Source organism: Betta splendens, chromosome 19 (genome assembly GCF_900634795.4).
Source record: "Betta splendens chromosome 19, fBetSpl5.4, whole genome shotgun sequence".
NCBI classification, from domain to species: domain Eukaryota; kingdom Metazoa; phylum Chordata; class Actinopteri; order Anabantiformes; family Osphronemidae; genus Betta; species Betta splendens.
This window is the reverse complement of record NC_040898.2, coordinates 2071818-2088101: the sequence shown is the minus strand read 5'-3', so window position 1 is coordinate 2088101 and position 16284 is coordinate 2071818. Positions and strand designations below refer to the sequence as shown.

Here is a 16284-nt window from a genome sequence, read left to right as displayed (position 1 = left end):
GAGTCGGAGCTGGCGGCCATGATGGCTTCGACTTCAGGCTTCTCTCCAGTATTTTCGTGCACCGATCCAGAGTCAGATGTGGGCGGAGCTATGCGTACTGTTTGACGTGTTTGAGTCCGCGTCACTGATCTAGGATAATAGGGGGAGTCTACTTAAATACTCAGTTCGATCATTTAACATTTACATTTAACATTTAGATTTACATTTAACATTTACATTTAACATTTACATTTAGATTTAACATTTACATTTAACATTTAGATTTAACATTTACATTTAGATTTAACATTTACATTTAGACTTTTGCACATTTAACTAAATGTGAGAAAACATGTTGTGTCATTTAGTTAAATGTGAGAAAACTAGTTATAGGTGCTCCTTTTACATTTGGCACCCCATATACGAGTGCAAGCAGGTTGGAGCGGGTGGAGGAAAGTACCAGGAGTGTTGTGTTACAGAAGAGTGTCAGCAAAACTCAGAGGAAAGGTGTACAAGACAGTGGTTAAACCAGCTCTGCTCTATGGGTTAGAGACAGTAGTAGTGAGGAAGAGACAAGAGGGTTCTTTTTTGCAACCTTAATTACTAGCGTTCTGGAAAAAGAGGCCTTTACTTTAAAGAACATAACAAGAACTCCCACAGTATTGTAAGGTATAAAAGTTCAACTTTTGACTGTCTGACAACAAGCTGAAGTGAATACTTTCTTTACCTTTTATTGAAATATGAAAAGTGTTGTTTTATTTAGGTTATTAACCATTAAATGTTTTTATTTGTTAAATCTTGCAGCTTACTCAGGTCCCCTTTAATAAATCATGAAAAGTACTTGGAAATGAAAGCGTGTTTGTAACATATGACAATAAAAAACTTATGAATACAGCAGTCAATGGAAGTAAAATATGAACCCAATGAAAGTTTATTCATGAGCATATACCATTCAGATTAATAAAACACTTGCAAATGACCAAAAGATAAAGTTAAGGGAACTCTAGTATGCAGAAGTATGAGCAAAATCAAAACATAGGGGAACTTTATTTACAAGAATGTTAAATACACAACATGTTATTCAAATGTCTATGTTTATGCATGTAGTCATGTTACAGTATTTAAAATGCTTAAAGGGTTTGTGTCAGAACACATTCACAGAACGTCTTTCTCAGGCAGCATCTATTGAAGCAGTATAGAATCATGAACTTTAAAAAAAAAAAATGATGAAGACAGTCGAAAATCCTCGTGTTAAGGCCTGGTCAAACCAGATACAGCAGATTCATTTAATGTGAATGGGGCAACTTCAGCAAACAAAACATTGAAGATCAGTCTCTGGTTGCCAGGTCAATGAATAGCTTGAGAAAAAAAATGTGGCTGTTGTTCTGATGCTGAACATTTATGATGAACAACCACAGGCAGGAGTTATAGTGGGAAGAATTCAGATTCCTTCAAGCGACACCTGGGGTCACCAGGCTTCCAGACGTACATCAGCAACATTAAAGCCAATACAGGCACCATCATCTAACAACTGATATACTTTTAATATCTCACAATTTATGAATATATGTGTATTAGATATCAAATTCAACAGTAGTCACCAAACACTATGAACCAGATTAGTATGAAGACTAGCATTTGCTAAATTCAGTAATCACACATTTTGGCTTTGTAGATGCAACATGAGGGGTAAACACAAATCAATACAAACAGGATAGCGGGATGTTAATATCTGCATCAGTGATATTTAACTGGAATGTTGGAGCTAGATTTCATTCCAACAAATATTTATAAAGTAAAAACGCAGAAAAGGTTGCAAGCACCAAGCAGCCGTTGAAGACAGCAATGAGAAGAACGGTAAACACAGTATGAGGCAGACATGACACATGGAGAACATCACGCTGGCAACCAGAGCTACCGCTTTGTTGGTCAGTTCAGCCAAAATCACTTAAAGCACATGTTGGAATACAAACCTTCAAAGAAACAAGTTCACCTGTGGTTTAGTCGCTGGTGCTGGCTACTCTGCTCAGCTAAGCAAGTGCTGCAAAAAGAAAGATACAACTGAGTAAATAATAAACAAAGGCTTGCAGACAGTCAAATCCGTTGTATAGAAAAACCCAAATGGGTTTTCTCCTTTTGTTGTAGTGTTTTTTATATTTGTTGTTGCGTTCCTTCTTTGTTTGTTAAGATTTGAATTTCAAGCCACTGTATGTTTATAAGTGCAGTAAGGATTCAACTTCTGCCATTGGTGAACGTGAGGCACATGCTGTATATTAAACCCACACATGTTAACAATGGGTCTCTTTACATAATAAAAGTAAAAGCTTCTAATGTTAAAAAGCATCATTAGTTTGACCTGGAAGGTAACCATGAAAAATATTTGAATTTATGCCAACCTTATAATAAATACTAATTCGCATTTACTCAGATTTCCTCAAGTCTAAATACTGTCACGATACAGACAGAGTTTTACTGAGTTTAATGAGGCTGCAAGTTTGTGTTCTGACAGATCTTGACGACACTTTATCAGGAGGAGAAAGTCCTTTGGACATTATACCTTGACGCTATCTGCCTCTAAAGGAGTGCTGTACTATGTTGTGTCTTAACCTTAACCAAATCTAAGGTATTGATGAGTCCCATGGGTTTACTCTGTGATTAACATATTTGTCTGATTCCATCTAATATTGAGTACTAGCAAAGCATTTTTTTTAATTGAACTATTTTTTGTGATTATAGTAAATAGGCTTTCAGGGACTCTGAATCTGAAGAACTGGCAGAAGTAAAGGTTTCATGAATTCCTTGCCAACATGACATTTAAGAAAAGGTTTTTGTCAGCCTGACACTGTGATTTATTAATCCAAGACTGGATGGAAACATAGGAAAACAGTCCTGGCAGGGTTTGGAGGCCAATATACTGGGGTTGATGTGTATAGTACATGTTGTCTGTAGTTTACCTTACCAAAGCTCCAATGCACCTCTCTCTCCTGGGTTTACATTCCTTAGGAAGACGTATGTATAAGTATTGAGGCCCTGTGCAGGAACCTAAAATAAAAGATGAATCCCGGTGTGCATCTGAATAGTAGGAAGGCATTGTTGTCTCTTCCTCTGGGATGTATGGCCTCAAATATGTTGCCAAATACAACATTCCTCTGTAAAATATTTATGGTGTTTATTTAACCTCTGTCTGAAGGTACAGTCAGCACTGCTGAGCTAACTAGAGCCTATCCAGCATCAAGACAAAGTACTTTTCAGCATGATTTTTGCACAACACATCCTAGAACGACACTGTGAAGAGAGTACAAAAAAGAGAGCGATTTGGGCTTTACAGTCATGGAGACTGAAGAGGAAGCAAAAACTATGCATGAATGAGGCATCTGCCAAGCTGGAAGATCTGCAAAGCATCATATGCTAACAACTGTAACCATGCTGTCCCCCCATATTTTGTTTTTACTTCTAAAACAACAAAGCATGCTGTGGGCAGTAAGTTTAGTAAATTTGTGCCATGGAATGAAAACTGCTGAAGGCTGTGCATGATACATCTTAGAAATGGATGAATGAAATAATACATATTTGCTGTAAAACATTTCCCAGAAAACATCTCATTTTAAATCAAGGACAGAAGTTTCTGATGAAATGATGTACAGTATAATTTGACCTTGAAGTTAAAATTCTGTAATAAAATTATGGGAGAAGATGGACAAGTGGACACACTGTTAATGTTTGGGAAAGCAGTTCAGAAACATTAAACCCTTTACAATAACCTGCATCAATTAAACATGGAATGTGACTTTAGACAGCTCCAACGTGATTTACCAAGGGTACAATCAGTGAGACCTAGTACTAGTGCTGGACAGACGTCCAGGGTCCATTGCAGTGCCATACTGAAGCCAGTGCTATGGAATACTTACCCTCTGTCTTCACCTATATGTATAGGTGGAGACATACAGTATGTACATGCCCTTCCTCTGACAGATATCGTCCTGCCAATTAGATCTAAAGGCAGATATGGCAGTAATGCGAGTTTCCTCACATTTCACAGTCGTGAGCACCATTCATTATGACTTTCCATGCAGCAAATTAAAAGTTGTACAGCTGCATTTGTCTTTAAACCTAACTATGGATTGTAACATGTCTGCCGCTACAATTACATTTCATCACTTGGCAGCTGCTTTTATCTAAAGATAAAAATCTACAAGTTACACACACAGATAGGGTTCTGAGCATTTCTTAAGGGCACATCCTTGAATGACCCTTGAGCCACTAGGTCAGTCCTCACAGCTGTACTACAAATTAGGGCAGCAACTAACGATTATTTTGATCGATTAATTTGTTGATTTTTTTTATTATTCGGAAAAACAATGAAAAATGAAATGAAATTGGTCTTCTGCATTTAATCCCCTGGGGAAGCAGTGGCATGCCATGCAAGGCCTGGGGGGAGCTTGTTGCACAGTGTCTTACTCGAGGACAAACTTGGTGCTCTGGTGGGGCTTTGAACCTAGAACCCAATGAAACTTCATTATACAAAGTAAAAATAAATAAAGCAAGCATAGAGTTTTGTTCCAATGTGATCTGCAGCAGCTCCAGTCAACCTGACTGTGGGAGAAAACCCACAAAGACACGGGGGGAAAAGGAAAACTCCACACGGTGCCACACTGAGGCAACAGTGACAACCGAGTGTCATAATTTAATGCTGCTGTTACATGTAGTGTCTGCACCGTTTAAGTTCTGTGGTGGCACCGTTCATCACTATGTACAGTAGTGAACGAGATGATTGCGCAGCCAGCTAACGCTTGCCGTACAACAGATTAAGTAACAAAGTAACTTTAACATGTAGTGGAGTCTTCACGTGATGGATTAACAGCATTGGTTACCGCTACTATATCCGGGACACAAACCACGAGCTGATCTAAAGAAATTAGGACGCAGCCTTTCTCCTGCTGGCGCTTGGTTTGTTTTCTCAGGCATTTTGCCAGCGGCTTAGTTATTTTGCTGTTGCGCTGTGCCAGTCAAATGAGCAGCCATGAACCTTGCTGCAACACGCTTTGATCGCTCTGTCTTGTCATCTTATTATCGTATCATCATATTTTCTGTACTTTTCCTTACTTTTTACCTACTGCATGTGATTTTCTTAAATTAGTCTATTAGTCTATTGAGTATTTGAGGTACACCTCTTTGATACTTGACTCCGCCAGAAACGTCAAGCGTCAAGTAAATAAGCTGCCACATCTCAGTCCTCAAGAGTAGCTCTAATCCTGATGGCTGATCCTGGACTCCCTGCGTCAAACCCTCAGTGGACCCCCTCCAGTTTGCATATCAACCGCTACTAAAAGTGGACTAAGGAGCTGGGGATAGACTTCAGGAAATCTGAGAGTGCTGTCACCCCTCTCACTATTAAAAAGGAAGAGTTGGAGGTGGTGACCGAGTACAAATACCTGAGAGTGTACTTGGACAATAAACTGGATTGGAAAAATAAATACTAAGCTGTGTACAAGAAGGCTCAGAGCATTGCGTACTTCCTGAGGAGGCTCAGCATCATGCTGAAGATGTTCTAAGAGTCAGTGGTGGCCAGTGTAGTGTTTTACACTGTGGTCTGCTGGGGCAGCAGCATGAATGTAGCAAACAGTAACAGACTAGACAAACTGATCAGGAGTGCTGGTTCTGTTCTAGGGGTGGTGCTGGATTCCCTACATGCTGTAGCTGAGAGAAGGATGCTGGCCAAACTCCTCTCTATTCTAGACAACACCTCCCACTTCCTACACAGTGTGCTGGCTGGACAGAGGAGCACCTTCACCCAGAAGCTAAACAGTATTAGGTGGTCCACAGAATGCCACCGAAAATCCTTCCTACCAGTGGCCATCAGCCTGTACAATTCCTCCTCCCTCTGTAAGGATGGATCTCCATCCATGCAATAACATGTACAATAAAATTTTAGCTAGTAATTAGATGTGAGTTTGTAGATGTGTGAGCATTCATATTAGTAATCTCCCTGCCTTCTTGTGTGTGTCTCCAACTGTGACAGTTGAAATGGGCTACTGGAACAAGAATAAGACATCCGTGGACAAAGGATGAGAACAGGGAACTACTGAAATGCTACTACAACAGCGGAGCTACATGTGAGCGGGGCTACATGAAGGGAATGTGGGAACTACGGATACTTCGAAACATCTAAATAAATCTAAACTAACGGCAAAACAACAAACAGTGCTCACAGTCCGCAAGAAACACCTGAGTCACGGTGGGCCTATCCCAGTTGGCTATGGGCGAGAGGCAGGTCGCCAGTCCATCACAGGGCCACACATATACAAACAACCATACACGCAAACCTGTGCTACCCACCATGCTGCCTTGATAAGGTACATCACAACATAAATGCTACACCAAGGGGGAGCCAGGATGCCAGGTCAGAAAGAGAGATATCATCATCCTTCCCACAATCAGAGGGGGATTGGGTTCCAAGCCCCACTATTAAGCTTAATGCAGGAGCAGCTGACCTAAGAATGAAGATCATTGCTAAGACAGACACCTGGAGCCCCTGAAGCCGGTTAATAAGTGAAGCACCTTGAAAGTCTGCTAGAAGATGTCAATACAGCACTACAAACAATGTCAACTATGACCATCACACATTGAGGTGCATTGTTATCAGATCAACACAAGCCATAAGGTGCAGTATCCCTCATGGAAACAGAGGTTGGAGGCTAAGATCAAGACAACATGCAAGGAGGTTCTGTAGTTACTATCAGAACTACAGAAAGGCATGACAAAGAAGTACAACTATCTAAGAAGTATGGCAACATGACCATACCTGAGGCCTTAGAGACTGCTAAGCAAAGGCTCACAGCCTTGGCTACCCTGCTGAAGAGATACACCAGAGAACTTGAAATCAGATGTTCTCCACTGAGCCATTCAAGGTGTACTCACACTGGCATGGTAAGAACACAAGAGCAGACCCACCAAGGTTGGAGACTGAAAAATACTGGAAAGGCATATGGGAGAAAGAGGCATCACATAATAGCAAAGCCAAATAACTCATGGACTTGAGAGCAGACCACAGCAACCTTCTTGAACAAGACCCAGTAACCATCATAATGAAAGACATCCAAGAGAAAGTCTCAGGTATAAAGAGCTGGACAGCGCCCGGCCCTGACGTAATTCATGCCTACTGATTAAAGAAACTAACCTCACTCTCCATGAGCGCCTGGCGGCACAAATGAACAAGCTACTAATGGATGGAACTCACCCTGAATGGAACGGAAGGCCGAACAGTCCTGATCCTGAAGGACCCACACAAGAGAGCAGTCCCATTCAACTATCGCCCAATAACCTGCCTCTGCACAACATGGAAGCTCCTGTCAGGCATCACAACAACTAAGATGAGCAGGCACATGGACCAATACATGAGTAGTACCCAGAAAGGAATGGTAGTAGCACCAGGGGGGCAAAACACCAGCTACTGGTAGACAAAGCAGTTACCCGAGACTGTAGGATCAGACATACCAACCTCTGCACTGCCTGGATTGACTACAAGAAAGCCTATGACTCAATGCAACATACATGGATCATGGAATGCTTGGAAATATACAAGATCAACAGGACTCTAAGGACCTTCATCCAGAACTCAATGGGAAAGTGGAAAACAACCCTAGAGGCCAACTTTAAACTGATCGCCCAAGTCAACATCAAGTGTGGCATACACCGCATTCCAAATTATTATGCAAATTGAATATAAGTGTCAAAAACATTAAATGTTTAGTTTTTAAAGTAAACTCATGGATGGTATTGCACCTCAGGGCTCTTTAGGTTTGCCGTGAACAAGACATGAAAACATTAGATATTTCACAAAAACTTAGGCGTGATCATCGTACTGTGAAGAAATTTGTGGCTAATTCAGAGCACAGACAGGTTTAGGCAGAAAAAAGACTGAGGAAGGTTTCTGCCAGACAAATCCATTGTATTCAGAGAGCAGCTGCAAAATGCCATTACAAAGTAGCAAACAGGTATTTGAAGGAATCATGGGCAGAGAGCTGGTAGGCCCTTTTAGGGTCCCTGAAGTTGTGAAAATTACCTCAGAACAGTATGTATAATTTTTGACTGACCACTTTCTTCCATGGTACAAAAAGAACCATGCCTTCCGTAACAAAATCATCTTAAAGTTGGCCTCTAGGGTTGTTTGTCACTTTCCCATTGAGTTCTGGATGAAGGTCCTTAGAGTCCTGTTGATCTTGTATATTTCCAAGCATTCCATGATCCAATGCACCATCTCATGCTGCAAAGAATACCTCTGTGTCACTGGCTGCTATGGGTATAAAAGATGAGAAAGTCATGGTGTGGCCACCATCCTCCCCTGACCTCTACAACTTGCGAACCTTTGGAGCATCCTCAAGCAAAAGATCTATGAGGGTGGGAGGCAGTTCACATCAAAACAGCAACTCCGGGAGGCTATCCTGACATCCTGCAAAGAAATTAAAGCAGAAACTGTCCAAAAACTCACACATTCAATGGATGCAAGAATTGTGATGGTGATGTAACATGTCCTGTTACAATGTTTACAACTAATTCTAAAACATTAGAGAAAAACACATGCATAATAATTTGGAATACGGTGTAAACCAAGGTGATACTATGTCCCAGCTGCTGTTCTGCATAGGCCTAAACCCCCCCAGCCAGATCATCTCCTGACTGGTTACAGCTACCGACTATGGAAAAATGCAACCATCAGCCTTGGAATCCCACAGGCAAATGGTAACCACGAAAGGCCGCAAGGAAAACAGCAACCAAGGACCAAGGGTAAGGCAAGTCCTGAGAAGTTGCTGGCATAATAAGCTAGCCAAAAGAGGAGATGGATGCCACTGACATCAAGAGAAGAAAGATCCTTACAATGGGTTTCACACCAAATCCAGCACCCTGAGACTTTACGCTAAGCGAAAGGAAGGAGGTCGAGAATTAGTGAGTGTCAAAGCCACTTTCCAGGATAAACCAAATAAGCTCCATGAATACATCAGGAAAATGGTCCCAACAGATGACATGCTTGGTGAATAATAGGAATTGAAGGTAGAGGAGGAACCCTCATGGAAGGACAAACCTCTGCATGGTATGAACCACCAACAGATAGAAGAGGTGGGTGATATCGACAAATCCTACCAGTGGCTGGACAAAGACAGAACAGAGGCACTAATCCTAGCAGCTGGGATCTACCATACCAGGCAGGACCCCAGGCGCAGGGTGTGCAAAGATGCCCCTGAAACAAAGCCTGCACATAACAGCGGGATGCAAGATGTCAAAGTCCAAATAGGACACACCTCCAAAGGTGGATGAGAATGACAGAGCTAAGATCCTGTGGGACTTCCAGATACTGACAACCCGGTAATTGACAAACAACAAACTGTCCACCTTTTATATATTATATATATATATATATATATATATATATATATATATATATATATATATATATAGATATATATTATATATATATATATATATATATATATATAGATATATAATATATATATATATATATATAAACACACACACAGCAGCAACAAATTTATAACTGTAGGATTCATCAATCGAATAAAATAATCAATATGTTGCAAGACTCACCTTTGAAGTTTTTATCTAGTCAGGCTTCTGTCTTCAAAGATGGCAATTTCAATCTTGATGGAGTTCAATAAGGAAAAATAATCTGGTCAGTTTGTGTTTGCTGCATTAGCTGGCTAGCTGAGCTATAGTAGGTGAACTTGAGCCTTTGGAGGCACTAACAAAGATTCATAAACAAATTTCAGAACTCTTACATCAGGATGATATAGGTAAATGGTCTGAACTTATATAGCACATTTAAACACCATTCCAGGATCCTAAGCGCTTTACACTACTTCGCACTCTCACCTTCACACACTGATGCCAGCAGCCTCACATTCGCACACTGCTGCCATGTACAAGGAGCAACTTGGGTGTCCTGCTCAAGGACAATTCAGCACGGCGACCACGGCAAGGAGGTGTAGAATTATAAACATGCACATACACACGCACACACAAAATTTACTGTAAGCAGCCACATCAGAAAATTACAATCATGGTTTGCTGGTTCATGTGTGGAAGCAACCGTTAAGATGACACATTCCTGTCAGTTCATCAGTGCGCCAATGCCAAAGTCAGCACAGCAGATCGACAGTGTGGGAGAAATAAACCATATCACTGTCAGCCCTATAAACTCATAAACAGGAAAGGGAACAAAGCCCAGCTGTGAATTATTTCAGTTATTTTGTTATCCTCAATCTCCCATCACTGCTCACTTATAATTGTTGGGGCTGCTTAGTCACCCCCACATACACATTCAAGGTACGGTGCTGCTCGTAAAGCCAGAAAGCTGATTTTATGCAGATGCTATAGATTACATGGTAACTTTTTTACAAGGTAACCCTACATAGCGCTGGATTTCCTGTAAGCTGTCGACATTGCTGCTCTCTATTTTCACTCAGCAGTTCTAGGGAGAGACGTAGCAGGGGAGAGGGCCTGTAAATCACCTTTCTATTAGGTCATTGTGAAAGCTCCTTGTTCTGCCTGTGTATGCGGTGCAACTGTGTTCACATTTTGTTAAACAAGTTAAACTTAGAGGAAAAATGTTCTACTACAGTTTAGTACTATAAAAAGTACTTTTAAAGGCCTTTCACTTCTACATAAGATCTGTTTCTTTACAATAAATACACAGAAGCCAAATGCCAGAATGCACTTGTAAAAATGTTGATCTGAGTGACCTGTAATTGAACTGGTTTCATAGCATTGCTTTGGAGACCAGTGTCAGATGTAAAAAGGGAGGGTGTGTTTTGGCTAAAAGACAGTAAGGATACGACTCGCAGACCTCTCTCTATGGGGTCAGTGAGCAAGAGGCCTCGCGGTGCGTAGATCTTGTCATTCTGCTCCTGAATGTACTTTGCAATCTTCTTTAAAACCTAAAAAGGACAAATCAACAGTTGGTAAATAAAACACTGCCTATTCGACAGATGTTTTCACATTGTCTTCATGGGTTATTAATATATCTAATTAACCCTGGCTTTGCTACCCTTTCAAGTTGTTCAAACCTTTCAGATGCCAGTTTGTTTGCACAATGGAAAAAAAATCTCAATTGCCAATTATTTAGACTTTTTTGCATGGAAAACAAACAAACAAAAACACTCCCGCACTGTGTTTGTTGGTAAAAATGTTGCTTAGCCTCCCCACTCCGTGACAACTCAGAGTGGAGCCCAGGACGCAGAGTCGCAGTCTTACGCGCCTGTCTGCATGTTCTCTACAGCTGCCACCCACTCTTAGTCTTACAGTAGTTAGAGCAGAGGGACTGTGTCTGCTCCCCGACCACCTAAACTATACAAGTCACACACAAATCAAAAAGGAGTGACTTACCAGAATTTTATAAACATCAAAACAGTTCCTCTTACAGAACGAAGTAACAGTAAGATAATAAAGTGTGGTTTATTAAATATCAGATCTCTCTCATCTAAATCCTTGTTAATAAATGACTTGATAAGTGACCATCACATAGATCTGTTCTGTCATACTGACACCTGGCTGCAGCAGGATGAATATGTCACTTTAAATGAGTCGACTCCAATGACTCACATCAACTATCAAGGTGGAGGAGTAGCAGCAATTTATAACTCAGAATTATTAATTACTCCTAAACCTAAACATAGTTATAATTTATTTGAGAGTCTCACTCTGAGCCTTTCTCACCCAGACTTTAAAACCCAGAAGCCAGTTGTGTTTTGTATTGTTACCGTCCTCCTGCTCCATATTCGGAGTTCTTAACTGAATTCTCTGAATTCTTATCTGACTTAATTCTTTGCACAGATAAAGTTATTGTTGGGGAGACTTTCATGTAGATGCTGACAGTAACTGTCTCTGCACTGCTTTTAACTGCTTAATAGACACTATTGGTTTTACACAGCAGGTAAATGTACCCACTCATCGTTTTAACCATACCCTAGATCTTGTCCTGACATGGGGTTGAAATTGATAATGTAATAGTTCTTCCCCAAAACCCTATGTTATCTGACCATTTCTTATTATCTTTTGAATTTAGCATAATTGACCTTACAATAGCTGTAAAGAATTGTTACTATAGCAGCTGTTTATATGACAACACTGTTGCCAGATTCAAGCAGATGATTCCATCATCTTTTGCCTCAATGTCTTGCAGATACACAGTCACCTTAATCCTTATGAACAGGTTGACTGTCTTGTAGATGATGCTGCAGCTTCTTTACGTACAATGTTAGACACAGTGGCTCCTCTGAAGAAGAATGCAGTGAATCAGAGGAGGTTAGCTCCGTGGTATAACTCAGAGATCCGCAGCCTAAAGCACAGGACCAAACAACTAGAAAGACAGTGGCGCATTGCATGGAAGGACAGTCTAATAAAATATAAAAAAGCACTTTGTGCTGCTAGAAAAACATATTATTCCTCCCTAATTGAGGAAAACAAAAACAACCCCAGGTTTCTTTTCAGCACTGTAGCCAGGCTGACTAAGAGTCATAGCTGTTTTGAGTCTACTATCCCCTTAAATCTCAGCAGCAATGACTTTATGAACTACTTTACTAATAAAATTATCACCATTAGAAAAAACATTCAGCAACGACTTCTTCCAAATGACAGAAAGCACTGTCTAGATCCATCAACTTTAAATTTACCAAATCCTCTGTCTTACCTAGACAGCTTCATAACTTATATGGAGTTAACCTCAATAATCACTTGTCTTTAAGATCCAATCCCAACCAGATTACTCAAAGAAGTTCTACCTTTAATCAGCTCATCCATATTAAATCAAATCAACCAATCTTTACATTTAGGCTATGTACCACAGGCTTTTAAGGTGGCTGTGGTCAAACCTCTATTGAAAAAGCCAACCCTGGACCCTGGAGAACTAGCCAATTATAGGCCCATTTCAAATTTACCCTTTATTTCCAAGATTCTTGAAAAAAACGTGGCTAAACAATTATCTGACCACCTGAGTGGGAATAACCTGTTTCGATTTTTTGATTGTAACTCAACAATTTTATAATTAGAGTTCCACACAGTTACTATACTTTGTAATGTCCACATGCAAATATAAAAAAAATGCAGAATCTAATAAACACTATATATTGTTTATTATTACAGTAGGTCTGGATATCATCTAACATGTCTGAAAACCCTATGCAAGATACTTCTAATCAAAGCAGTCACGTAGTTGAACCCACTGGCTAAGGCCTGAAACTGTTCTCACAGCCTGCAAAGCAAAACATGCCTTAGTCTAGGCAATTATTAATACCTCCTCCGCCTAAATTCCTAAGTGATATTTTCAGTACTGGCACAGCAGCAGCAATGCTGCAGTCTGGTCTCAGGAGCTTGGATTGGAAAAGTCAGCAGGTACATAAATCACTCTAACAGCAGGGTTTGGCAGGAACAGGTGCATTTTTGCCTTTATTGTGTGGAAAGGGAGCAAATGTGAGCTAGTAGTGAAGAGTTCTTTTGGATTTAGACAAACATGCTAGATTAAACTGTTTGTCTGATTTTGATAATTTGATTTATTAATTACAGTGATTAACAGTGATTAAAAATATAAATATGCCCAAACAATGATAATTGTTGATGTGGTAACTCTAAAGTCATCAAGAAAACTAATCCAAATTAGCATTTCTGTATAGTACATTAAAAGATACTGCTGAGAGAAGAAAGTTTACCTAATAAAAGCATTTTTAAAAGAAAATGCACAGTGAATGTTTCCACACTGACGGTATTGCTGAAGAATTGTTGAACGTAGCTTAAGCATTGAAAACAGAAAACTGAATACATAGCTGAATATATTTAAAGATCTGTTTTGCACATATTTTACACTTATTACTTTCATGCAAAACACACAATTTCTCAAATTTACCGCTGCTTTAATCTAGAGTTTTCTGAGTTGGAGTAAAACCCTTAACTGCTGAGCCACAGTAACTGCTGAGAGCACTAGTCAAAGCACAACTATACATACTCTTTGAAAAACTAAAAAATCCTAACTTATAAATATATATACTAATGAAAATATTTTAAACATTGAAAACATGAAATAGCTTAGCTGAATACATAGCAGAATATATCTAAAGATCTGTTTTTTAAACAGAGCTGAATGTGCACGAAGGAAACAAAAACAATTGAATTTTAAGATAAGGAACTATTAATTACTTGCTCCACTTTATAAAGATTCTCTCTTATAACGATCTCTCCCTGTATACAAATTGGTTTGATATTTTGCTGTTGCCTTAAATGGGAATTGAACCCAAGACTCTAGGTTTCAGAGGCAATGAATTTAATCACTCGGCCCAAGTATCTGCTGGAATCAGCTTATATGGGTGATTACACATCCTAGTGGCAATGGTAAAAATCTCATTCATTTGAAATAGGAAATTGATGAAATCATCTGCAGATAATTGCTAAAGAGTGAAATAGTCTTATTAATTAATCATAATTAAACAGTCAAAAGCAGAAACAGTGCCAGTGAAGCTAATGATTTTGATTGGTGCTTTCATTTTAAAATGATCTGATGGAGGTGTGTGTGGGTAATTACTAAACTACACATTTGTAGTTATATTTAACCAGTCAAATACAGAAACTTTGCTATTAAAAGGTTAAAGTTTTACGTTGGTTCTTTTATTTTAAAAGGATTTGGAGAAGGTGTGGGCAATTGCTAAGCTGTAAAATAGTCATTAATTAGCAGCCATCAATCAACCAGAGGTTTGAAAGCAACAGATAAAGTTAAAAAATTGATTCAGTGCTTTTATTTTCAAATGATATGAAGAAAGCATGTGTAGGCAATTGCTAAACAGTAAAATAGTCTTATTAACTAGTTATAATCAACTAGTTAAAAACAGAAATATTGCTATTTTTAGCTAAAAATCTGGATTGGTGCTTTTGTTTTGAAATGTTATGGCGGAAGCACATGAAGACAGTTGCTAAACAGTACAATAGTCTTATTAACTAGTCATAATAAACCAGTGGAGAGTAGAAATATTGCTATTTTTTGGTAAAGATATGGATTGGTGCTTTTATTTTGAAAGGATTATGAGTGTGTGGGCTTAATATGTAAACTATAAAATAGTCTCATTAATTAGTCACAATTACATATTCAAAGGCATGAATAATGCTATTAAAGCTAAAGATATGAATTGCTGCTTTTATTTTGAAAGGAATAATGAAAGAGAGAAAGAGTTTTGTCTACATGGAAGCGGGCAGAGTGACAACTTCGTATAATAAAAAAACAAAATCAACTTCGTAAAGAAATCAAAAGGTAAAGTAAAACGCGTTATAGAGTTTTATTTTTTAATGCACATTTGTTATAACTACATAGGTGTACTGTCTTTTTTGTAATTTATGGTGACGTTACAGCGCAAACCATGTGAACTTTTTGTTTTTAAATGAATATACCTCGCCACATTTCAGAAGGATCTGAAACTGTCTCATTGTACTGTGTATGTCTTTCATTGCTTCCTTCAGTGAAACTGCTAGATTGACACTCATCCTTTCACGTTGTATTTCGAAACATAAAGCAGTGGAACAGTGTAACAGTGGATGTCAGTCATAGACTTGTGGAACTGCTTAGCCTTGCAAGCGGGAGCAGGATCAGCGAGCCCACGCATCCGACCCCCTATAGTGCCTCAGCGATGGCCCTCTTTACCTAACAAAAGCACTGTTCACAATGATTCAGGGTGTCAGCTAGCCCAGCTGATCATTTGAACACATGGCAAGTGTTAGAGGTATAACTAGAAAAGTCAGTAGTCCTAGTGTTAACATCCTATAAGAGTAATTGAATAAAAAGCTAAAAATACAGAAGAAATATTGCTAATAAATTGCCAAAATCGTAGCTTCATTCACTCTGCATACACCTGAGCATTTAGAAATCATTTTACCTTTTCATAGTGGGTCTCCATGCACAGGAAGATGGTGTATGCTGTGAGGCAAGCCAGACAGCCTTCAATATATGACTGGCTCCCTAACTTCTCCGCTTCAGCATACAGGTTGTTGAGTGTCCGCACTGTCTCCTCAAACTGCTGTTTGTCAATCTAAGACAGGGGATAAGCAAAAGGTTAAAAATATACTAATAAAAACAGACTTTGGAGTATCTGGGAGCTTCCGGCCTCTACTAGGAAAGTTGTGTGGATACAATAACTTAGCACTAGAACCCCCCAACCTCCTATTTTTTCATCTTTAGATAAACAAGAAGCTGAATTTTCTTGGACCAGTCAGGGGAATGCTGAGCTTACAACGGAGACCTTTAGGAAGCTTTGGCCATAT

At 39.3% G+C, this 16284-nt stretch overlaps 2 protein-coding genes across 20 annotated transcripts in view; one reads left to right on the top strand and one right to left on the bottom strand.

The window, feature by feature from the left end:
- Window positions 1–16284, top strand: part of LOC114845675 (lysyl oxidase homolog 2B-like) — a 170252-nt gene that overhangs the window by 66445 nt on the left and 87523 nt on the right. The window lies entirely within an intron of this gene.
- The window catches only part of LOC114845436 (golgin subfamily A member 7-like), a 29620-nt gene that overhangs the window by 5643 nt on the left and 7693 nt on the right, over window positions 1–16284 (bottom strand). For 2 of the 19 annotated variants that reach the window (XM_029133433.3, XM_029133430.3), the window contains 4 exons: window positions 15900–16052; window positions 10827–10928; window positions 9580–9632; window positions 888–2020 (listed from right to left, as the gene is read on the bottom strand). In XM_029133433.3, coding sequence (XP_028989266.1) covers window positions 9591–9632; window positions 10827–10928; window positions 15900–16052 — 297 coding nt within the window. In that variant the 3' untranslated portion in view covers window positions 888–2020; window positions 9580–9590. Of the gene's footprint in view, window positions 1–887; window positions 8429–9579; window positions 9633–10826; window positions 10929–15899; window positions 16053–16284 lie in introns of those variants that run through there. The other 17 variants (XR_005896966.2, XR_005896967.2, XR_003783888.3 and 14 more) reach the window with 17 other exon arrangements.